This window comes from Dendrobates tinctorius, unplaced genomic scaffold, assembly GCF_039654945.1.
Source record: "Dendrobates tinctorius isolate UK_male_01 unplaced genomic scaffold, ASM3965494v1 ptg000015l, whole genome shotgun sequence".
In the NCBI taxonomy this organism is placed as follows: domain Eukaryota; kingdom Metazoa; phylum Chordata; class Amphibia; order Anura; family Dendrobatidae; genus Dendrobates; species Dendrobates tinctorius.
In genome coordinates, this window is record NW_027361683.1 from 39,776,672 (window position 1) to 39,800,656 (window position 23,985).

General features: G+C 44.4%; 1 protein-coding gene across 1 annotated transcript in view; it reads right to left on the reverse strand.

Moving 5' to 3' along the window:
* Positions 1-23,249, reverse strand: part of GPN2 (GPN-loop GTPase 2) — a 41,277-nt gene extending 18,028 nt beyond the window's left edge. The window contains exons 1-3 of the mRNA XM_073563888.1: positions 22,706-23,249; positions 21,937-22,093; positions 13,137-13,297 (exon numbers count right to left, since the gene is read on the reverse strand). Coding sequence (XP_073419989.1) covers positions 13,137-13,297; positions 21,937-22,093; positions 22,706-23,173 — 786 coding nt within the window. The 5' untranslated portion in view covers positions 23,174-23,249. The remainder of the gene's footprint in view (positions 1-13,136; positions 13,298-21,936; positions 22,094-22,705) is intronic.
* Between the last annotated feature and the right edge of the window lie 736 nt (positions 23,250-23,985).

Sequence of the window (23,985 nt, forward strand, 5' to 3'; positions counted from 1 at the left end):
CGTCTTGATCTTCTTGACGACTCTCGGAAGTAGTGGCAGCGGGGGAAAGCGATACGGGAGGCGAAACTTTTTCCATGGCGGAACCAACGCATCCACCGCGATTGCCTGCGGGTCCCTGGCCCGAGCAACATATGTGGGCACCTTGGCGTTCACTCTGGAAGCCATCAGGTCCACATCCGGTGTTCCCCACCGCTGACAAATCTGCTGGAAGACTTGGGGATGTAGAGACCACTCTCCGGACGCAAGACCCTCCCGGCTGAGAAAGTCTGCTGCCCAGTCTTCCACGCCCGGGATGTGAACTGCTGAAATCACCGAGTGGTTTGCTTCGGCCCACTGAAGAACATGCCCTACCTTGCGCATGGTTGCTCTGCTGCGAGTGCCCCCTTGGTGATTTATGTAAGCCACCGCCGTGGCGTTGTCCGATTGAATTCGGACAGGGTGGCCTGCTAGGAGGTGATGAAACTTCTGGAGTGCCAACCGGATTGCTCGTATCTCCAATAAATTGATCGGGAGGCGTGTCTCCTGTGGCGACCACCGTCACTGGGTTGTGTGGTGGCGAAACACCGCTCCCCAGCCGAGGAGACTGGCGTCGGTTGTCACCACCAGCCAATGGTCTGGGGGAAATGGTTTCCCCTGGGTCAGAGAGGAACGGGTTATTCACCATCCGAGAGACTGTCTGACCTGAGAGGACAGACGACACTGCCAATCGAGCATGAAAGGGTTCTTGTCCCAAGCATGACAGGAGGGCGTGCTGCAGGGGGCGAAGATGGAATTGGGCGAAAGGTATCGCTTCCATTGCTGCCACCATTTTTCCTAGAATCCTCATCCCAGATCGGATGGTATGAGGGAAGGGTTGGCAAAGTGCCCGGACTCCCTGCCGGAGAGTCAGTACCTTTACCTGAGGGAGAATCACCAACCCTCGGCAAGTGTCGAAGATCTTTCCCAAGAAGGAGATCTTATGAGCTTGCACAAGGGATGACTTCTTTGCATTGACCAACCACCCTAAGCGGGCAAGAGTATCCAGCGTGATGCTGACATTTTCCTCGCATGCCCGTATTGAAGGGCCTTTAACCAAGAGGTCGTCCAGATAAGGCAAGACGACTATGCCTCGAGAATGCAGAATGGCCATGACAACTGCCATAACCTTTGTGAACACTCTGGGAGCCATGGCTAGCCCGAAGGGTAGCGCTACGAACTTAAAATGTTGATCGTTGATGGCGAAGCGTAGGAACCTCTGATGAGGAGAAAAATTGGAATATGCAGATATGCATCTTGGATGTCTATTGAGGCCAAGTATTCTCCCTGCTCCATGGCCAATATGACTGAACGGAGAGACTCCATCCAAAAATGGCTGATCCTGACGAATCTGTTCAGAAGCTTCAGGTCCAACACAGGCCTGACCGACCCGTCCTTTTTGGGAACCGCAAAGAGGTTGGAATAGAATCTCTGAGCTCTTTCGTGTTCCGGCACTGGAATAATGACTCCGTTGTGCTGGATCGATTTGATGGCTCCCAATAGAGCCCTTGCCTGGGCATCTACCCTGGGAAGCCGGGAAAGAAAAAAACCTCTTGGAGGACAAATTCTATTTTGTAACCTGAGTACACCAATTCTTCTACCAATGGGTCATGAGCGACGCTGGCCCAGACGTGGTGAAACCAGAGTAGGCGACCGCCCACCCTGCTGGTGTCGTCTGGTAAAGGCCTCAAGTCATTTGGCTGATGATCTTTGGGATCTGGATCCTCTCGATCTGGCCTGTTGAGCACGCATTCTCCCCAATGGGTTGGCTCTATATGAGACCTGCCGCTCCCTATCCTGGTTGGGGCGGCCTGAGGCGGCGGAATTGGGCACTGTAGTCGACCCGGGGTTGCGAAAGGCCCGAAAACTTGCCTAAAAAAGGGTGACGAAAAAGCGGTTTGACCTTTTGTTGAGGGAGAAACCCGCTCTTTCCTCCTGTGGAGTCAGAGATAAGTTGGTCCAACTTTTCCCCAAATAGGCAGCCGCACTGATAAGGCCGGAAGATGCTCTATACAAAATACACCCCATATAATGCTGTACAAAGGTTAATAATGGCCCCATAAAGATTATGGCCCCATAAGATGTTCGATAGATTATACCCCATAGATTATGCCCCCATAAGAAGCTCCATAGATCATGCCCCCATAAAATGTCCCATATGCTGCTCCATAGATTATGCCCCCATATGCTGCCCCATAGATTATACCCCCATATACTGCTGCAAATAAATAAAAAAAAAAAATAATAATAATAATAATAATAATAATAATAATAATAATATGACACACCTCGTCGCTGGGGGCCAGGTGCCGGGGCATGAGCAGGCCAGGACACCGGCGCGCTATGGGGGACAGGTGCCGGTGTCACCGCTGGCTCAGGCTCCTGGCACCTCAGATATTCACCGGTCCCCCCGCTGCCGCTGTCTTCCGGGTCCTCTGTCAGTGACGTTCAGGCAGCAGATGGCACGGCGCACACTAACTACGCACCGCGCCCTCTGACCTCAACATCACAGCCAGAGGACAGAGCAGCGCGCAGCGATGGACCGGGGACAGGTGAATATTGCATATATTTACCCTCTCCTGACGTGTCTCTGCAGCCCCGCTTCTCCCGGTCTCCGGCTCCTTCCTTTCACTTAGTACCATTCATTAAAGTCATAAATATGCGCATATTCATGACTTTAATGAGCGGTACCACGTGACCGCTGAAGGAAGGAGCCTGAGACAGGGAATAGCGGGGGTGGGGGGGGTGTCTAAGTATGATCTGACACCCCCGTTCCCCCGCCTAAGCCGAGAGGGGGACTTTCAGCCCCCAAAAATGGGCTGAAAATCTCGGCTTATACGCGAGTATATACGGTAAGTGTTTTGTAAATTTTATAGGCAGTGAACAAGATCTATTGAACGAACGTTAAGCCATATATACAGAACTGCTGTTATGAAATAGACATTCATGAATTTTGATGTGACATGGTATCTTTCCTGTTTACTCTTCCTAGGCCTGTCCTATATGACAGAAGATTAATACCCCCATTAAAAAGATGTACTTTTACAGAGGTGACAAGACTGTCAGTGTCTCTTATCCCATGCATTTGGTAATTTGGCTGTACACAATGCACATTTGCACATTCCTTGTATTTAGTTTGTGAGACAATTCCAAGACCTACTCCAAGAAAGAAGCATTAAAAACATGAACTTTTACAGAGATCACTCAGTCAGGAGCCATAGAATATTTTTGGAGGAGGAATTGTATCTTCAGGGTGATCTCTTCTGGAGACTGTGGGCTCGTCCATCCTGATGATTCAGGAACCGCAAGAAGGTCTGTCTGTTGCCGCGAGAACAGTTGGCACAGCCGTCAGATAAGGGAAAGTGCGACCTTTTAATACAGTCATGCTCTATAACCGGAAGTCATCATGAAGACTGCCGGCGCAATCCTGATATCATTGGGTGTGCTCACATCAGGCACGCTCCTAAGATTATCTGACGTGCCCTGCGCCTGTGCAGTCTAGAACCTCGGTGCCTTCTGGGGCCGTTCGCTGGCTTCAAAGTACTTACACTGCCCTGCAGCCGCATACTCCTAACCAGGAAGCGCGGAATTACACTTGTTTAATAAGAGTCGGTGGCGACTCGCTTGTGAGGCACTCTGCTTTTTTATTTTTATGATTTTTTTATGCATTTATGGTTTTTAACCATTATTATTATTATTATTATTATTATTATTATTAAAGTTAGACATATTATTACTATGGATCTCTTCGTTTTTCCTGGTGTTATTTGATACCAGGATTTTTTTAATATTCCGTCCATGTGACCCTGGACCTAATTACCATGGACGGAATATTACGTCACAGCGATCAGCGGCGCCCACGTGGTGAGCGCCGCTGATCGCGGCCGGGTGTCAGCTGATTATCACAGCTGACACCCGGCACAATGTGTCAGAGGCGGTCACGGACCGCCCCCGACACGTTAACCCCTTGCACACCACGATCAAACACGATCGCGGTGTACCGGGGGGTTAAAGGGAAGCATCGGCAGGGAGGGGGCTCCCTCCGTGCTTCCCTGAGCCCCCCACAGCAGCGCAATGTGCAGCGCTGCTGCGGGGGGCTCATTTCCTGCAGGTCCCCGAATCCAATATGGCGGCGGGGGCCTGCAGGAAGCTGGTTTCCTCAGTGCCTGCAAAGCGCAGGCATGAGGAAGCCTGCAGCACTGCCTGTGACAGATCGCTGATCTGTCACAGTGATCTGTGATGTGACAGATCAGCGATCTGTCACAGGACAGTTATGTCCCACCTGGGACATTGCAATAAAGTAAAAAAAAAAAAAAAAAATGGTGTAAAAATAATTTAAAAAAGATCGCTACATAAATTCGAAAAAAAAAATATTCCCCAATAAATTTTTTTTGGAAATAAAAAAAACAAAAAAACAAAACACAATAAAAGTACACATATTTGGTATCGCCACGTCCGTAACGACCCGCCCTATAAAACTGTCCCAATAGTTAACCCCTTAAGCGAACCCCTTAAATAAAAACAAAAAACGAAGCAAAAAATAATGATTTATTATCATACCGCCGAACAAAAAGTGCAAGAACGTGCGATCAAAAAGACGCATATAAATATCCATGGTACCGCTGAAAATGTCATCTTGTCCCGCAAAATCGAGCCGCCATACAGCGTCATTAGAGAAAAAATAAAAAAGTTATAGCTCGCAGAATAAAGTGATGCAAAAAATTATTATTTTTTATATAAAATTGTTTTCATAGCATAAAAGCGCCAAAACATAAAACGACCTAAATGAGGTATCGCTGTAACCGTACTGACCCGAAGAATAAAACCGCCTTCTAAATTTTACCGCACCCGGAACGGCGTAAACGCACCACCCAAAGGAAATTCATGAAATGCTGGTTTTTGTAAATTGTGCGTCCCAAAAAATAAAATAAAAAGCGATCAACAAATGTCACGTGCCCGAAAATGGTACCAATAAAAACATCAACTCGTCCCGCAAAAAATAAGACCTCACATGACTCGGTGGGTCAAAATATGGAAAAATTATAGCTCTCAATATGTGGTGATGCAAAAACTATTTTTACAATAAAAAGTGTCTTTTAGCGTGTGACAGCTGCCAAACATAAAAACCACCGTAAATAGTAAATCAAACCCCCCATTATCACCCCCTTAGTTAGGGAAAAATAATAAAATTAAAAGAAAATGTATTTATTTCCATTTTCCCATTAGGGCTAGGGGTGTGTTGGGGTTAGGGTTGGAGTTAGAATTAGGGGTTTCCACTGTTTGGGCACATCAGGTGCTCTCCAAATGCAACATGGCGTCTGATCTCAATTCCGGCCAATTCTGCGTTGAAAAAGTCAAATGGTGCTCCTTCCAAACTCTGCCATGCGCCCAAACAGTGTTTTACCCCCATATATGGGGTATCAGCCTACTCAGGACAAATTGCAAAACAACTTTTGGGGTCCAATTTCTCCTGTTACCCTTAGGAAAATAAAAAATTGGGGGCAAAAATATCATTTTTGTGGAAAAAAGTTATTTTTTTATTTTCACGCCCGGGCGTTATAAACTTCTGTGAAGCACTTGGGGGTTCAAAGTGCTCACCACACATCTAGATAAGTTCCATGGGGGGGGGGGGGGGGTCTAGTTTCCAAAATGGGGTCACGTTTCCAAAATGGGGTCACTTGTGGGGAGTATCAATAGTTTAGGTACATCAGGGGCTCTCTAAACGCACACGACAGCCGCAGACCATTCCATCAAAGTCTGCATTCCAAAACGTCACTACTTCCCTTCCGAGCCCCGACGTGTGCCCATACAGTAGTTTTCTCTCACATATGAGGTATCAGCGTACTCAGGACAAATTGGACAACAACTTTCTCCTGGTACCCTTGGGAAAATAAAAAAATTGGGGACTAACTGATCAGGTTTGTGGAAAAAATACGATTTTCACGCCCAGGCATTATAAACTTCTGTGATGCACTGGGGGGTTCAAAGTTCTCACCACACATCTAGATAAGTTCCTTGGGGGGTCTAGTTTCCAAAATTGGTGTCATTTGTGGGGGGGGGATTCCACTGTTTTGGTACATCATGGGCTTTCCAAACGCGACATGGTGTCCGATCTCAATTCCAGCCAAAAACGTCAAATTGCGTTGCTTCCCTTCCGAGCTCTGCCATGCGCCCAAATAGTGGTTTACCCCCACATGTGGGGTATCAGCGTACTCAGGACAAATTGCACAATAACTTTTAGGGTCCTGTTACCCTTGGTAAAATGAAAATTGGGGGTAAAAAGATGATTTTTGTGGAAAAAATATGATTTTTTAAATTGTACCGCTGTACGTTATAAACTTCTGTGAAGCCCATGTGGGTTCAAAGTTCTCACCACATATCTAGATAAGTTCCTTGGGGAGGGTCTAGTTTCCAAAATGGGGTCACTTGTGGGGGGTTTCCACTGTTTAGGCACATCAGGGGCTCTCCAAACGCGACATGGCGTCCGATCTGAATTCCAGCCACTTTTGCATTGAAAAAGTCAAACGGCGCTCCTTCCCTTCTGAGCTCTGCCATGCGCCAAAACAGTGATTCCCCCCCACATATCGGGTATCAGCGTACTCAAGACAAATTGCACAATAACTTTTGCAGTCCAATTTCTCCTGTTACCCTTGGTAAAATAAAAAAAAAATTGAACTTGAAGTATTTTTTTTGTGAAGAAAAGTTAAATGTTAATTTTTTTTTTAAATATTCAAAAAATTCCCGTGACGCACCTAAAGGGTTAATAAACTTCTTGTATGTGGTTTTGAGCACCTTAAGGGGTGCAGTTTTTAGAATGGTGTCACTTTTGGGTATTTTCTATCATATACACCCCGCAAAGTGGCTTCAAATGTGATGTGGTCCGTAAAAATAAAATGGTGTTGCAAAAATGAGAAATCGCTGGTTCCAATTTTGGTTCCAAAATTGTGCTGATGTAAAGTAAACATGTGGGAAATGTTACTTATCAAGTTTTTTGTGTGCCGTATCTCTGTGATTTAAGGGCATAAAAATTCAAATTTGGAATATTGCGAAATTTTAAAAATTTGCCAAATTTCCGTTTTTTTCACAAATAAACGCAAGTTATTTGAATGAAATTTTACCACTAACATGAAGTACAATATGTCACGAGAAAACAATGTCAGAATCACCGGGATCCATGGAAGCGTTTCAGAGTTCTTACCTCATAAAGGGACAGTGGTCAGAATTGTAAAAATTGGCCCGGGAGTTAACGTGCAAACCACCCTTGGTAGTGAAGGGGTTAATTACTGAATTGAAGTGCCAAAATCTCTACACGTGGACACCTTCATGTAGTTCAATGTCACTTTGTGTAGTAGCTCTGGAACGCTTCAACGGATCTCACTGATTTCTGAGACTGTTTTTTTTTTGTGGCAAATTGTACTTCATGTTAGTGGTAAATTTTAATAGGTTTGATTTGCTTATATTTATGAAAATATTGAACATTTGACAAAAAAATTCGCAATTTTTAAACTTCACATTTTTATGCCCTCAAATCAGAAAGTTATACCACACAAAATAATTAATAAACATTCTCCACATGTCTACTTCACATCAGCATCATTTAAACAATTTTGTTTTGCTAGGAAGTTAGAAGGTTTTCAAATTTGATCAGCAAGTTATTTTCCAACAAAATTTACAAAACTACTTTTTAGAGACCACATCATATTTGAAGTGACTTTCGGCTATGTGACAGAAAATACCCAAAAGTGACACCATTGTAAAAACGGCATCCATCAAAGTCCTCAAAACCACATTCATGAAATGTATTAATCCTTCAGGTGGTTCACAGTAATTAAAGGAATGTGATGATAAAAATGTTCTTTTAGCCCCAATTTTTATTTTCACAAGGGTAACAGGAGAAAATGGACCCCAAAATGTGTTGTGCAATTTCTCCTGAATATGCGCAGATATCGCATATGTGGGAGTAAACTAATGTCTTGGCGCACAGCAGGGCTCAGAAGGGAAGGACCACCTTTTGACTTTTTGAACACAAAAATAGCTGGAATAGATCGAGGAAACCATGTCAAGTTTGGAGAGCCCCTGAGGTGCCTAAACAGTGGAAGCCCCTCAACAAGAGACCCAGTTTTGGAAACTAGACCCTTCAAGGAATGTGTGATGAGCACCTTGAAACCACAGATGCCTCACAGAAGTTTATAATGTTGAACTGAGAAAATGGAGAAAAAAAAAAAAAAAAAACACATTTCCATCAAAAATGTTGCTTTTGCCCCAAATGTTTCACTTTCACAAGACGTCAATGATGAAATCCACCCCCAAAAATATACGTTGTATGCAATACAACCAACCACTGCAGACCCTCAAAGACACCTCAGCTGCTGCAGAACCTCATTAAATCCTGTAACCAAGAGCTTATTACAAAATGTCACTAATTGAATGTTCGTTCATATACTCCAGCCCATCAGCACACTCTGCATGGTTCTGTTCCCTTCATTTTATTTCTAAGAATCACTTTTGAGCAGGGCACAGACTAGACTTACTTATCCACCATATCATCACAGGTCCTTCTGCATTTCTACCCATGGAGACTGCACAGATAATGCAGTGCTAACATTGTCACTGCAGTCTGTACTGGTGGCCCCTGACCCAAGAGTGCGGTGCAAACACTCCTTCCTCTCTGGTGCAAACTGAGGAGCTGACAGGAGACTTACCAGAAGCACAGGGGAAGGGGAGAAACCGCTGACCCCTATATGCTCGAAGCTATGGTGGGTGTATTTTTTCCTCAGTGTGTTGCTACCTGCTTATGATTGGGCAGCATCATAATGGGAGAAGTAGTACACGCCCACAGTGAAAACTATATAACATCCACTTCTTGGACTTGGAGAGGGGGTGGTAAGAGTTAACTCACTAGGTGTCAAATACCTTGATTGCTAATATCTCTGCAATGGAGAGATGAAATTAAAAATTAACAAACATGTTTTATTCTGCTCTTGAGACGCAATTACCTTGTGTGTCGATTTCAACATGAAAAATTTGGTGCAAGGTCCTCTTAAACTAGGTATTTGTTTATATTTTATTCCCTTCTGCTCCCTTTAGTATCCAGGGTTTTTTTTTTCTTAAATCCACCATATGATTCCAGAGATATGGACATTTTTAATGAATACAAATTGTTACGGTTTTTACCACGTGGGCGGGCAGACAGGACAGGAGACTCCTTGGGGAATGCCTTTAGACAGCTCTGCATTATTACCCTTTTGAGCTTCTTGGTAAAGGCCATAAAAATTAGCACTTAAGGCCCATATATCTGGAACCACATGGCAAATTTAAAAATGTGTAACAATGAAGAAAAAAAAAAATTGAATACTAAGGGAAACAAACAGTCGGAATAAAATAGGAGCAAAGTCGGGCCACTTTTGACCTCGTGACAAGTTCACCTTAACCCCTTCACTACCAAGGGTGGTTTGCACGTTATCTACCGGGCCAATTTTTACAATTCTGACCACTGTACCTTTATGAGGTCATAACTCTGGAACGCTTTCATGGATCCCGGTGATTCTGACATTGTTTTCTCGTGACATATTGTACTTCATGTTAGTGGTAAAATTGCATTCAAATAACTTGCGTTTATTTGTGAAAAAAAAGGGAAATTTGGCGAAAATTTTGAAAATTTCACAATTTTCCAACTTTGAATTTTTATGCCCTTAAATCACAGCGATACGGCACACAAAAAACTTAATACATAACATTTCCCACATGTTTACTTTACATCAGCACAGTTTTGGAACCAAAATTTTTTTTTGTTAGGAAGTTATAAGGGTTAAAAATTGACCAGCGATTTCTCATTTTTGCAACACCATTTTATTTTTAGGGACCACTTCACATTTGAAGCCACTTTGAGGGGTCTATATGATAGAAAATACCCAAAAGTGACACCATTCTAAAAACTGCACCCCTTAAGGTGCTTAAAACCACATTCAAGAAGTTTATTAACCCTTTAGGTGCGTCACAGGAATTTTTTGAATATTAAAAAAAAAAATGAACATTTAACTTTTTTTCACAAAAAAAATACTTCAGGTTCAATTTTCTTTATTTTACCAAGGGTAACAGGAGAAATTGGACTGCAAGACTTATTGTGCAATTTGTCCTGAGTACGCTGATACCTGATATGTGGGGGGGAACCACTGTTTCGGCGCATGGCAGAGCTCAGAATGGAAGGAGCGCCGTTTGACTTTTTCAATGCAAAATTGGCTGGAATTCAGATCGGACGCCATGTCACGTTTGGCGAGCCCCTGATGTACCTAAACAGTGGAAACCCCCCCCCCCAAGTGACCCCATTTTGGAAACTAGACCCCCCCAGAAGTTTATAACGTACAGCAGTACAATTAAAAAATCATATTTTTTCCACAAAAATGATCTTTTCACCCTCAATTCTTATTTTTCCAAAAGTAACAGGACCCTAAAAGATATTGTGCAATTTATCCTGAGTACGCTGATACCCCACATGTGGGGGTAAACCACTATTTGGGCGTATGGCAGAGCTCGGAAGGGAAGCAGCGCCATTTGACGTTTTTGGCTGGAATTGAGATCGGACACCATGTCGCGTTAGGAAAGCCCCTGATGTACCAAAACAGTAGAAACCCCCCACAAATGACACCATTTTGGAAACTAGACCCCCCAAGGAACTTATCTAGATGTGTGGTGAGCACTTTGAACCCCCCAGTGCTTCACTGAAGTTTATAACGTCCGGGCGTGAAAATAAAAAAATCGTATTTTTTCCACAAACATGATCTTTTAGTCCCCATTTTTTTATTTTCCCAAGGGTAACAGGAGAAATTGGACCCCAAAAGTTGTTGTCCAATTTGTCCTGAGTACGCTGATACCTCATATGTGGGAGAAAACTACTGTATGGGCACACGTCGGGGCTCGGAAGGGAAGTAGTGACGTTTTGGAATGCAGACTTTGATGGAATGGTCTGCGGGTGTCATGTTGCGTTTGGAGAGCCCCTGATGTACCTAAACAGTGGAAACCCCCCACAAGTGACCCCATTTTGGAAACTAGACCCCCTAATGAACTTATCTAGATGTGTGGTGAGCACTTTGAACCCCCCAGTGCTTCACAGAAGTTTATAACGCCTGGGCGTGAAAATAAAAAAAACATTTTTTTCCGCAAAATTATATTTTTGCCCCCAATTTTTTATTTTCCTAAGGGTAACAGGAGAAATTGGACCCCAAAAGTTGTTTTGTAATTTGTCCTGAGTAGGCTGATACCCTACATGTGGGGGTAAAACACAGTTTGGGCACATGGCAGAGCTTGGAAGGGAAGGAGCACCATTTGACTTTTTCAACGCAGAATTGGCTGGAATTGAGATCAGACGCCATGTTGCCTTTGGAGAGCACCTGATGTGCCCAAACAGTGGAAACCCCCAATTATAACTCCAACCCGAACCTCAACACACCCCTAACTCTAATCTGAGCCCTAGCCCTAACCCTAGCCCTAACGGGAAAATGGAAATAAATACATTTTCTTTTAGTTTTATTATTTTTCCCTAACTAAGGGGGTGATAACGGGGGGTTTGATTTACGATTTATGGCGGTTTTTATGTTTGGCGGCTGTCGCACGCTAAAAGACGCTTTTTATTGCAAAAATAGTTTTTGCATCACCACATATTGTGAGCTATAATTTTTCCGTATTTTGACCCACCGAGTCATGTGAGGTCTTATTTTTTGCGGGACGAGTTGACGTTTTTATTGGTACCATTTTCGGGCACGTGACATTTTTTGATCGCTTTTTATTCCGATTTTTGGGACGCAGAATGAACAAAAACCAGCGTTTCATGAATTTCTTTTGGGGGGGGTGCGTTTACACCGTTCCGCGTGCGGTAAAATTGATAAAGCGGTTTTATTCTTCGGGTCAGTACGGTTACAGCGATACCTCATTTAGGTCGTTTTTTTATGTTTTGTCGGTTTTTTGCAATGAAAACTATTTTATATAAAAAATAATTATTTTTGTATCGCTTTATTCTGCGAGCTATAACTTTTTTATTTTTTTGCGGATGATGCTGTATGGTGGATCGTTTTTTGCGGGACAAGATGACGTTTTCAGCGGTACCATGCATATTTATATGCGTCTTTTTGATCGCGCGTTATTGCACTTTTTGTTCGGTGGTATGATAATAAATCATTATTTTTTGCTTCGTTTTTTATTTTTATTTTTTAAGGGGTTAACTAATGGGACAGTTTTATAGGGCAGGTCATTACGGACGCGGCGATACCAAATATGTGTACTTTTATTGTTTTTGTTTTTTTTTATTTTGAAAAAATGGATTTATTGGGGAATATTTTTTTTTTTTTTACTGATTTATTTAGCGATTTTTTTTTTAATTATTTTTAACACTTTTTTTTTTTTTTTTTTTTTTTTCTTCACTTTATTACCTTGTCCCAGGTGGGACATCACTGTCCTGTGACAGATCGCTGATCTGTCACATCACAGATCACTGTGACAGATCAGCGATCTGTCACAGGCACTGCTGCAGACTTCCTCATGCCTGCGCTTTGCAGGCAGTGAGGAAGTCAGCTCCCTGCAGGCCCCCGTTGCCATCTTGGATCCGGGGGCCTGTAGGGAAAGAGCCCCCCACAGCAGCGCTGCACATTGCGCTGCCGTGGGGGGCTCAGGGAAGCACGGAGGGAGCCCCCTCCCTGCCGATGCTTCCCTTTAACCCCCGATACACCACGATCGCGTTTGATCGCGGTGTGCAAGGGGTTAACGTGTCGGGGCGGTCCGTGACCACCCCTGACACATTGTGCCGGGTGTCAGCTATGATAATTAGCTGACACTCGGCCGCGATCAGCGGCGCTCACCACGTGGGCGCCGCTGATCGCGATGACGTAATATTCCGTCCATGGTAATTAGGTCCATGGTCACATGGACGGAATATTACGTCAATTGTAGGTAAGGGGTTAAGTTAGTTTCTTTGCAACAAACTAATGTATATGTACTGGAAATAACAACTAACGTGTGTGTGTATACTCTCGCGTATAGTCTCGTATACTCTCGTATAGTACACCATTATCTGTTTACACCAAATTATTGCCGTGATTTACTACACAGAAATCTCTCCAATTCTGATTCACCTTGACGCTAAGTGGCATGAATGACACTAGCCCATAATCCTGAATGACCTCTGCCAGTTTCTCATGAAGACTTCGATGGCGTCGGAAAAATGGATCAGAGGTCAAATGCTCCACTAAGTAAGAAAGATCCATAACTTCAGTGTAATAGTCAATGTTAAAAGCTGCAATGGAAAGAGACAACCATTACTCAAATATCCAATAAAACAAATGTTCAACTTTTAGTTTATAATAAGTCACAATAACAAGTGGAGTTGAGCAATACAGATATTAAGGTGTTATAAGATGTAAGTGTTATTAGGATATCCAACTCTGCTATGCCTATCAAACATGAGATTGTGGCGCAAGTGTAGCATTAGGTTTTTTTTTTTATTGGACAAGTATTAAAGAGGACCTTTCAGGTATATTTTTAACTGTATAAATTAAATGGGGCAGATTAGGTGATTAAATGCTTTGTTTCTTTTTCTCCATCACATTTATAAGCTATAGGTTTTTGCAGTTTATATACTAATATCCCCATAAACCATATAAACTTCAAAAACCAATATCTCCGCAATGCTGTGGAGAAAAAACATGTTGTGTTCGGCGCAGGTCAACGCACCGTCAAAACGACGCATGCGGAGGCATCCGCATACATTGGCACGGCCTGTGTACCCAATGATAAAGATAGGGTAGGGAGGCAGCATGCTGATGGAGGCGGAGCTGAACGAAGGAGGTATGGCAGTGGGCGGTGCTTCAGAGGAAGTCCGCATCCCTCCGCAGCTCCTCCATACGCTAGCATGAAACTAGCCTTAGACATTATATTGACCAACCAGCCGATGTGATCAAAAGAGAAATGGAAGAGAAGAAAATGACTGGTCAGAAAAAGTTCCACAGCTGTCTTTAAGTGAATCCCATAGACTGTCTCATAAATACGTGATACACCAGGTATACTGGACACCTCAATTCTTATTTAATATAGGATTTCGGTAAAGTCCCTACTGTCCTAGATGCAAAACTAACATAGCAGATATGTTTCATATGATGTGGAACTGTCCTAACTTGGTGTCCTTTTGGGGGAGTGTTGTAGCAATGATTAACAGGGTTTATTCAGTTGATGTAGAGCTTTCACTATTATTATGTATATTGAGATATGTTGAAGATCTGACTAATGATGAGTATGACAAAATTGTGGCGGTACGTATGTTATATATGGCAAGAAAATTGATAGCCCAAAAATGGATAGCAGATCAGGAGTCTATATCAGAATTTATTGATAAAGTTAACCGGTTAGTAAATTTGGAAAAAGACATACTTAAAAAGAGATATCTCTAAATTTGACAAGATATGGGGTGTATGGATTGATGGCTCTGGTTCGCCTCGGCTTACTTTGAGCTATGTTTATATGATGCCTCAAATTAAACTTCTTTTAAAATTAATAAAAATGTTATTAGTGTTTTCACAAGCTATATGTAAATTGGTTTGACTTGTTACTACGTTCAAATATTTGTTCATTCAATTATACTGGTTTTGTAGAGCCAAGATGTATAAATAACACATGAATAATGTTTCTTAAGGTTGGGGGGTGGAGAGCCGTGTTTCTCCAGTGTTTGTCTGGTTGTTGTGGTTTTTCTTTTTGTGTTAATCTTTATAAAATTCAATAAAAAAAAAAAATTGATTTATGAAATCTTGCAATTTTCACACTGGCTACTTGAGCTATTTTAGACTTAGGCTGTGTTCACACACAGCGTTTTTTTAGCGGTTTTTACCGCGGTTTTCACTATAAAACCGCTAAAAATAAGCTGCACAGTCATTTCTATGCATTCTGCACTTTGTGTGCACATTGATGCGTTTACCGCGAAAAACTGCATCGCGGTAAAAACCGCAGCATGCACATTAATTTTGCGTATTTTTCCGCGGTTTAGGCTTCTCCCATGCTTTTAGAAACCGCTGCGGTAAAAAACGCATCAAAAACGCATAAAAACCGCACAAAAAGCGCACAAAAACCGCCGCGGAAAAATAGGTGTGGTTTCTGGGAAGGATTCAGGTTTTTGTGCAGAAATTTTCTGCAACGTGTGCACATACCCTTATACTCCGCTTCAGGAAATCCATTTCTGCATTAGCAGCAGCAGACTGATTCCGAACCCATCTCTTGTATTAAAACAACTAATGAACTTGTGCAAATTCAATTGTGAAAGGAGGAGCTGTGATATCATCAATTGTAATGAATAGGTCCTGTGTTAGGAACAAGAAAGGGATTCTCCAGTGTAGGTACCGTGCTGTGCAAAAGCAGTTAAAACTGGTTTGAATCACTGACTGGTAACCAACTTACGATTTTACTTAAAAAAATGCTTTGTCCCAATTAATTTGCACAGCACTGCAAAATGTTTAAAACTTGACTTTTATTTTGTCTTCATAAAAATGGACATTCTGGCATACCACTGTATACCCCCCACCCGGCCGACTCATTTCGACTTATGCAGCCTCACTCATGGTGTGGTGTGCCAGCAAAGATTGTATATCTGTCACGTTGACCCGTCCTGTGTGACGCGACCAGCAGGCCGGTAACAAACAAGACACGGCTCGGCACGTGAAACTGTCCTGTGTGACACAGCCCGCAGGCCGGTAACTAAAACAACAAAACATGGGGGGAAGGGGAAACAGTTACAACGGTGGGCCCTGCGATAGGGAACGGGGATGTGGAGACCTCCTGCACTCCCCTGAGTCAGTGTCCCTCACACGCCTAACGTTCCCTAGGCCGGTTCCGCACCAGGCGCCGATCAGGATTCCTATCCCTTCCTAGGGAGCTGGGTGATGCAGACACTGGCCCCACCGCTGTACTAATACACACCAGGGAAAAATACAAACAGGGAAACACCACTTAGCTTTTCTCTGTTGCTCTTGCTCCCAGCAACAGAGTCCACCACCAGAATGCAGCTTTCCTCCTGAATAGCTGCCACCAAGCTCTGTCAGAGCTGCAAGGAAATCCCCTCTGACTCCTTCCACAACAGGGCTCTGACTGAGCTGCCAGGACCTCTCTCTAGATCCTTCCTCCACCAAGGATGGTTGAAATGAACACTATCACCAACAGTGATTGCAACACCTGACACTTTTATAGCAGAGCCAGAGCAATCACACCTGCTTTATAATCACATGCACTAAACTAAAGAAACCAGAGTGCAATGACGCTCACCACCGGGGGCAAACTAGAACAAAAGACACCACTGTGTAATAATCCTAATGGCCACCGGGGGCAAAACCAAACTTAAGCACACAGCTTAAGGAGAAAAAAAAAGGTTACAGGTGCTTTTATCAGTCATGATCCAGCATGGATCATGACAATATCTACCCCTTCAACCTCCTGCATATGCATTAATTAGTAAGTGCATAAGAGTAAAAATAACCCTTTAAAAATAACCCTTTACAGTGTGATAAAAGGTAAAGTGCAATCTCTATATATAAAAATCAGTGTGTGTGTGTGTGTGTGTGTGTGTGTGTGTGTGTGTGTGTGTGTGTGTATCACCAACCAATCACGAAGCATCTTTCATTTCACCAGATCTGTTCAAAAGAAGCTAAGCTGTGATTGGTTGCTATGACCAACAGTTTTCCTTGCAACCAATCACTAAGCATCTCTCATTTCACCAGAGCTGGTTAAAAGTAGCTGAGCTGTGACTGGTTGCTATGAGCAAGTTTTCCCACTTGACAACACCTCAGCAAACACTGACATGGTGGGAGAAATCTAGCATCCCCAGGAACATAAGCTCCAGCCATCGTCTGTCCCAAAGAAAGGAGCAGTGAGTACATGAGAGAAATGAATCCCCCCTCCCGTTTGGTATCATTAACTGACACACATGAATGTAGGAAAGTGCACATATTAAATGTCATGTGGATTTAATATTTTCTCACAGACACTTTTATGCATTATTGATGTGTTACTGTGCTCTGATGCTGTGAGTTTTTTTTTTAAAGTGCTACTTTCCCCATAATGCACCTGAATATACCCATATAACACGTAATTCTTTTCCCATAGCCCACTAAATATGATACTATACTGCATACACATGCTGTACATCCTTGAGCAACTCAGCCGGACAAATTACCAGTTGACGGTACATGAAAATGTGTGTGAAGGTTTCTCTACTGTACTAATGTATAAGTTTGCCTGTCCATTGGTGAAAAGCATGACAGTGATATTTATGGTTACAAATTTCAAAAACTGACTGTCACATCCAAGCATAAGCATAGTGTGGACAGGTGCTTAACCTAGAGTCACCAACTCATATACATTCAAGCAAAAAAGGAAGCACACTGTAGCGCCAAACCATGCAAACATGAAAAATGAATAATGAATTGCATTACTGCATTAGAAGTATGAAAAATTGAGAAAGTTTAGCACATAAAATGGCCAAGTTATGTGTACCTGGAAGTCACGTTAAGGCATTTCTCATTTTCCAGGTCCCTATTCTATGCCAATCCTCACTAAGACTGTAGCCTCCATCTGAATGGGAACCTATGAAAAATCCTCTTAGGACTGAAGTCTACATCTTTGTGGAGGGGAAATGGCCCTGGCTTGATTAAAAACACCGGCGGCTAACAGGTGGAGTGCTCAGTCAGAAGGTACCGTATATACTCAAGTATAAGTCGATCCGAGTATAAGTCGACCCCCCTAATTTTGCCACAAAAAACTGGGAGAACTTATTGACTCGAGTATAAGTCTAGGGTGGGAAATGCTCCATAGATTATTCCCCCATATGGTGTCCCCAGAAGAAGCTCCATAGATTATGTCCCCCATATGCTGCCCCCATAAGAAGCTCCTTAGATTATGCCCCCCATATGCTGCCCCCATAAGAAGCTCCTTATATTATGCCCCCCATATGCTGCCCCCATAAGAAGCTCCTTAGATTATGCCCCCCATATGCTGCCCCCATAAGAAGCTCCTTATATTATGCCCCCCATATGCTGCCCCCATAAGAAGCTCCTTAGATTATGCCCCCCATATGAAGCTCCTTAGATTATGCCCCCCATATGCTGCCCCCATAAGAAGCTCCATAGACGATTCCCCCATATGCTGCCCCCATGCTGCTGCTGCATGTAAAAAAAAAATTAAAAAAAATGACATACTCACCTCTCCGTCGCTGGGTGTCAGATTCTCACCTGTCCTGCGTCCATGGCTGCTCCCCGCTATCTGCCACGTCATCAGTCAGTGACGCTCAGACTGCAGGGGGCGCGGCGCGCACTAACCACGTCACCGCGCCCTCTGCTGTCTGAAGTCACTGACCGATGACAGACACAGACAGCAGCAAGCAGCCATGGACGCAGGACAGGCGAGTATCGCTATACTTACCCGTCCTGACGCTGTGTCTTGAGCCCCCAGCTTCTCCGCGCTCTCTCTTCCTGCCTTCAGCGGTCATGTGGTACCGCTCATTAAAACTCATGAATATGCGCATATTCATGAGTTTTAATGAGCGGCACCACGTGACCGCTGAAGGCAGGAAGAGAGAGCACGGAGAGAAGCTGGGGGCTCAAGACACTGCGTCAGGACGGGTAAGTATGACCTGACACCCCCGCTCCCCCTCCGACCCCCCGGTGTGTATGACTCGAATATAAGACGAGAGGGGGACTTTCAGCCCAATTTTTTGGGCTGAAAATCTCGACTTATATTCGAGTATATACGGTAAATGAATACAAATTTCAAAAATTGCATAGTGTGAACAGGTGACCGGTCTGCAAACCCTGTCTTATGAGGAAAGGTTGCAGGATTTGGGAATGTTTAGTTTGCAAAAGAGAAGACTGAGAGGAGACTTAATAGCAGTCTACAAATATCTAAAGGGCTGTCACATTGTAGAAGGATCAACTTTATTCTCATTTGCACAAGGAAAGACTAGAAGCAATGGGATGAAACTGAATGGGAGGAGACACAGATTAGATATTAGAAAAAACTTTTTGACAGAGTGATCAATGAGTGTAACACGCTGCCACGAGAAGTGGTGAGTTCTCCTTCAATGGATGTCTTCAAACAGAGGCTGGACAGACATCTGACTGGGATGATTTAGCGAGTCCTGCTTTGAGCAGGGGGTTGGACCAGATGGCCCAGGAGGTCCTTTCCAACTCTACGATTTAACCTAGAGTCACCAACTCATATACATTCAAGCAAAAAAGGAAGCACACTATTCATTTTTCATGTTTGCATGGTTTGGCGCTACAGTGAGCACATGCTTCCTTTTTTGCTTGAATGTGATATTTATGGTGGCAGATAAGTGAGAATATCAGCCTGATCAGTAGAAAACCTGGGATCTTAGTGAACCATGTTTCTGTGCAATTTCACTATTCTACTTTTACTGGCTTTGACGGGATGATGTGGGATATTATGGGTAGTAGTCCAGTAGCTCTGGCTGACGGGATGATGTGGGATATTATGGGTAGTATTCCGGTAGCTCTGGCTGACGGGATGATGTGGGATATTATAGTGAATGTGGCTGTGCGGAGTGGGCGGGGCTATACACAGCCTTATATATAGATATAATCATTATAATAGGTTATAACTAACCGTAGTTAGTTACTATGCCCTGGCAGCGCCAGGCTCTTCAGCTAGTTAAAATATAAAACAAAAAAACAAATTTTAAAATGTTATTTTAATTGCACATTACCTTGTAGCACACTGTAAAGGGATAATTTTACTCTTATGCACTTACTAATTAATGAATATGCAGGAGGTTGGAGGGATAGATATACATTCTTTGCTAGTTAGTACCCTGGCACACCACACCATGAGTGAGACTGCATAAGTCGAAACGAGTCGGCCGGTTGGTGGGTATACAGTGGTATGCCAAAATGTCCATTTTTATGAAGACAAAATAAAAGTGAAGTTTTAAATACTTTACCTACGCTGGAGAATCCCTTTCTTTTTCATATTACTCTTGAAGTGTCCAGAGCAGGACGGCTCTGGGAGGAGGCTTTCAAGCAAGGTGCAGTGGATAATGGTGAGCCGACTCCCTCTCCCCTTTCCCTGATTTTGCAGGTCCTGTGTTATCAGCTGTGTATGGAGGCGTAATAATGAATGAATACGTTGGATAATAATGAAAGAGATGAATACTCTTCCTAAAATGACAGTAAGTATGGGCCTAATTCAACATTATGTTAAAGTAATTTTTTTGTATTTTAACAGTGGCTTAAAGGGCTTGCCAGCCATAGGCTACAAGTCTGCAGTCACTCTGACTGCAGATTTGTGAATCCTCACGCTGAGCGCTCGTTAAGGATTCTCTGGCACTGGCAGATGCTTGACCGCATGTATGCAATTTCTATACATGTGGGCACGTGCTGATGAGACGTGCCCGGCCTCACCCAATTCAAGTGAATTGAGCGAGGCTGGACAGGTCTAGTGGGATTGTGCCAAAGTATACAAATCACATACTTGTGGTCATGCGCCTGCGGCCAGTACTGGAAAATCCTCACAGCACGCAATGTGAGTATTCACAAGTCTGCAGTCACATGAATTGACTGCAGACTTGCAGCTTAAAGGGAATCTGTCACCTATTTTTTGGCATATAAGATGCAGCCACCGCCATCAGGGGCTTATCTACAGCATTACAGAATTGCTGTAGATAAGCCCCCGATGTAACCTGAAAGAGAAGAAAAACGAGTTATATTATATTCACCCAGGGGCGATCCAGCCCGGCGCCTCCCATCTTCTAGCGATGACATCCACTTCTTTGCTTCCCGTTGAGGCTCTGGCACACTGCTCTGCCCTGTTGAGGGCAGAACAGGGTACTGCAGTGCGCAGACGCTGGAAGAGGTCCAGCGCTAGAAGATGACAGATTCCCTTTATACAATAGGTTGACAGATTCCCTTAGGGGTATGTGCACACGCTGCGGATTCTGCTGCGGATCCGCAAGCAATGGTACATATTAGTCAGTGGGATTTCAAAACAGCAGTGCCCACGGTGCGGATTTGCTGCGGTTTTAAATCCGCAGCATGTCAATTCTTTGTGCAGATTCCACAGTGGTTTGCCACCTGTTCCATTGTCCAGGTGTCAAACCGCAGGGAAAAACCGCTGGCAAATCCGCAGAAAAAACGCAAGTCACTTTACCTGCGGGGTTTTACCTGCAAATCAACGCGGAAAAACCTGCAGGTGAATAAGCACTCACCCTTCAGGCCAGACAACCCTTTAAAGTAAATGAAGCAGTCTGCAGGTCCCTGTATACTCTGGTGGCTGTGCTTGCCACTGTGGATGAAAAACTTAGCAGACTCTTGCGCTACATCAATGATGTAGTCTTCATTCTCAGGAATAGTAAGGGTTGCAGACAACTTCCACATTTTTTAAGAAGGATGTTCTTCGTCATGAGTGTAAAACACAAAAAAAGACGCCCTCCCGGGGTCTATCGCCAGCTCCCTACCGCTGCTGCTGACATGATATTGTGATGTCATGTCAGCAGTGTCTCACCTCTCGACCCAGACTCTGATCAAGGTGAATGGCTAGAGTGGTGATGTGCACTGTTCATGTCACCGTTCTTAGTCAAAACAAAGGGCCTACAGCAGCTGGAGACAGCTACTTATCACTCGGATCAACGCAGCGTCTTCTTGTCTCCATCAGTCTCCTGGCATAAATGATGTCTTACGACTACTGTAGCCCAACAGTGGGCGCTGATCAGCTGCAGACTTTACAATGATGTTGAAGTGGAAAGTTTCACACTAGGGCAATTAATTTCCCTTTACGTCAAGGGAAAAACCATTAAAATAACAGGGCTATCAAATTATGTTGTTGTGTATTACAGCATAATATGACAAAAATTCTATAAACTAGCAGTAAATATAACTCCATGCTCACCTAGTCTACCATACTGCTCAATGAGGTCCACCTTGGAGAGAATGTTGATGTGGGGCAGTTCTATGTGAAGCATAGTGCTCAGCGAGGTACAGAGAACGGAGATGAACTTAGCGGGGTCCGTGCAATAATGGGAATCCACGAGGTGCACAGCGCATAACTAAAAAGAGACAATCGAAATATATACAAAAATAAAAAAAACCTCAAACCCCAAAATCATATCAACCTGCTAAATCCTTCTGAAAATATGGGGTGCCAGTAATATTCTCAGTGCAACTACAAGGCTTTACAATAAAAGGATAAAAAAAAAAAAAGGTCTCGGGAGAAAGTCTGCAGTTGCATCACTTGACTGCACAATCATGACAGCATGTGGGGTGCACACTCACGATTCCCTGGTATTGCCGATGCACATGGGCAGACTTGACTGTACAGTTTGCATACTTGCGGTAGCATGCCTACTAGTAGGGTCCAGTTTCTTAATTCACTTTCTATGGAGACAAGCTGAGCAAATATAGTTGGCATGTGATTGCAAGAATCCAAATTGCATACATGGCATCACATTAGAGAGCGTCCACGCAGACCGCTAATACCAGGAAATCGGCACGATGTAGCTTTCACAACCCCTATAAAGGCTGTTAGGCTCTAAGAAGTTGTAAACTTTCTAAAAGCACACAGGCTTGAAGACCAGATGTTGTGCAGATGTCACTGGGTGACAGGTGTGATAGGCCCCCCATGCCAGTCACAGGTATGTGCCCCTCTGTCTTCTCCTCACCCTCAGCCCCCAGCTCTGCAGCTGCCGCAGGATGGTGGGCAGCGCAGGGTGGTGGGTGTACAGCTCCACTTGTCCGGGGCAGTCAAACAGCAGGTATGTCCCCCGGAGACCGAGCAGCCGGTCCCGTAACCAGTCCAGGTTCCCCTGCAGATACTCCATACAGTACAGCAGGGCGCCATTCGGCCCCAGGTGCAGCTCCTCCATCACCTCCGGGAGAGCCAGAAGCTCCTGCAGGGTGACCGCCGCCCCGGGCTCGTCCTCCCCGGCAGGGTCCAGATTAATAATAGAAGCCGGGCGACCCATGCTGGTAAGGAGGGCATGCATGGCCCGGACATAGGTCGTCTTTCCGGAGCCTGGGGGTCCAATGACCGCCTGCCCGAAGCCTACAAGCGGCAGCGTTTTGCCGTCGCTCGCAGCCTCCATGTTCTCTGCTTGTGGAGACAGCTTCCGCCAGCACTCGGCGCCCATGAATGACGTCACGAGCAGCAGGCGGCTAATGATGACGGAAGGCCGTGATTCGGGGATGCGTACGTGCACAAAATGGCCCAGCCGTGAAAGCGTGAGCGTGTCACGTGTCATGTAGTGCATGGCATGCATCCTATTGGCTGTGCCAGACGGCGCTCCCACAACTAGGGCCCTTTCTCTCTAAGCAGGGCTGCCACTAGGAAATTTTGAGGCCCCATACTAGCAAAATTTTCGGGGCCCCCTAGAAACTCCGCCCAGGCTCCACCCCTCAAACCTTCCACAGCCCCACGACCCTCTCATGGAAAAAATCCACTTCTACATGACATCCTCACCAATCGTACTTTAAAGGGAATCTGTCACCCATATTTAGTGATATCATGTAAAGATGTCACTAAATTGTGCGTCCCATAAGGATTCTATTCGGGCTTTTGACTCCCCCCGACCCCGCACCTTTGAGGAATTAAATACCTTTTTAGCTTGTTGGGGATGCATGCAAATCGCCGCTGTCCGGTGCGATGGGCGTGGCTTAGTCGCCATCTCCCACCCCCCCTCCTCGGCTTGCTTCACGTAATCTTGGTCTGTGAATACCACAGATGCGGTCTATGCCCCGGAAGTGTGTCCTGCATGTGAAGACTTCCGGGGCATAGACCGCACTGGAAAATACCGGCGCTTGGGCAGTAGCGATTATATGCTTCGCCCACAGTTGGGCAAAGCATACTGCGCAGGCGCCGGGGGCCTTTACAATGCGCAAGTGCGGAAACCAACGGCGTCTATGGTATTCACAGACCAAGATTACGTGAAGCAAGCCGAGGAGG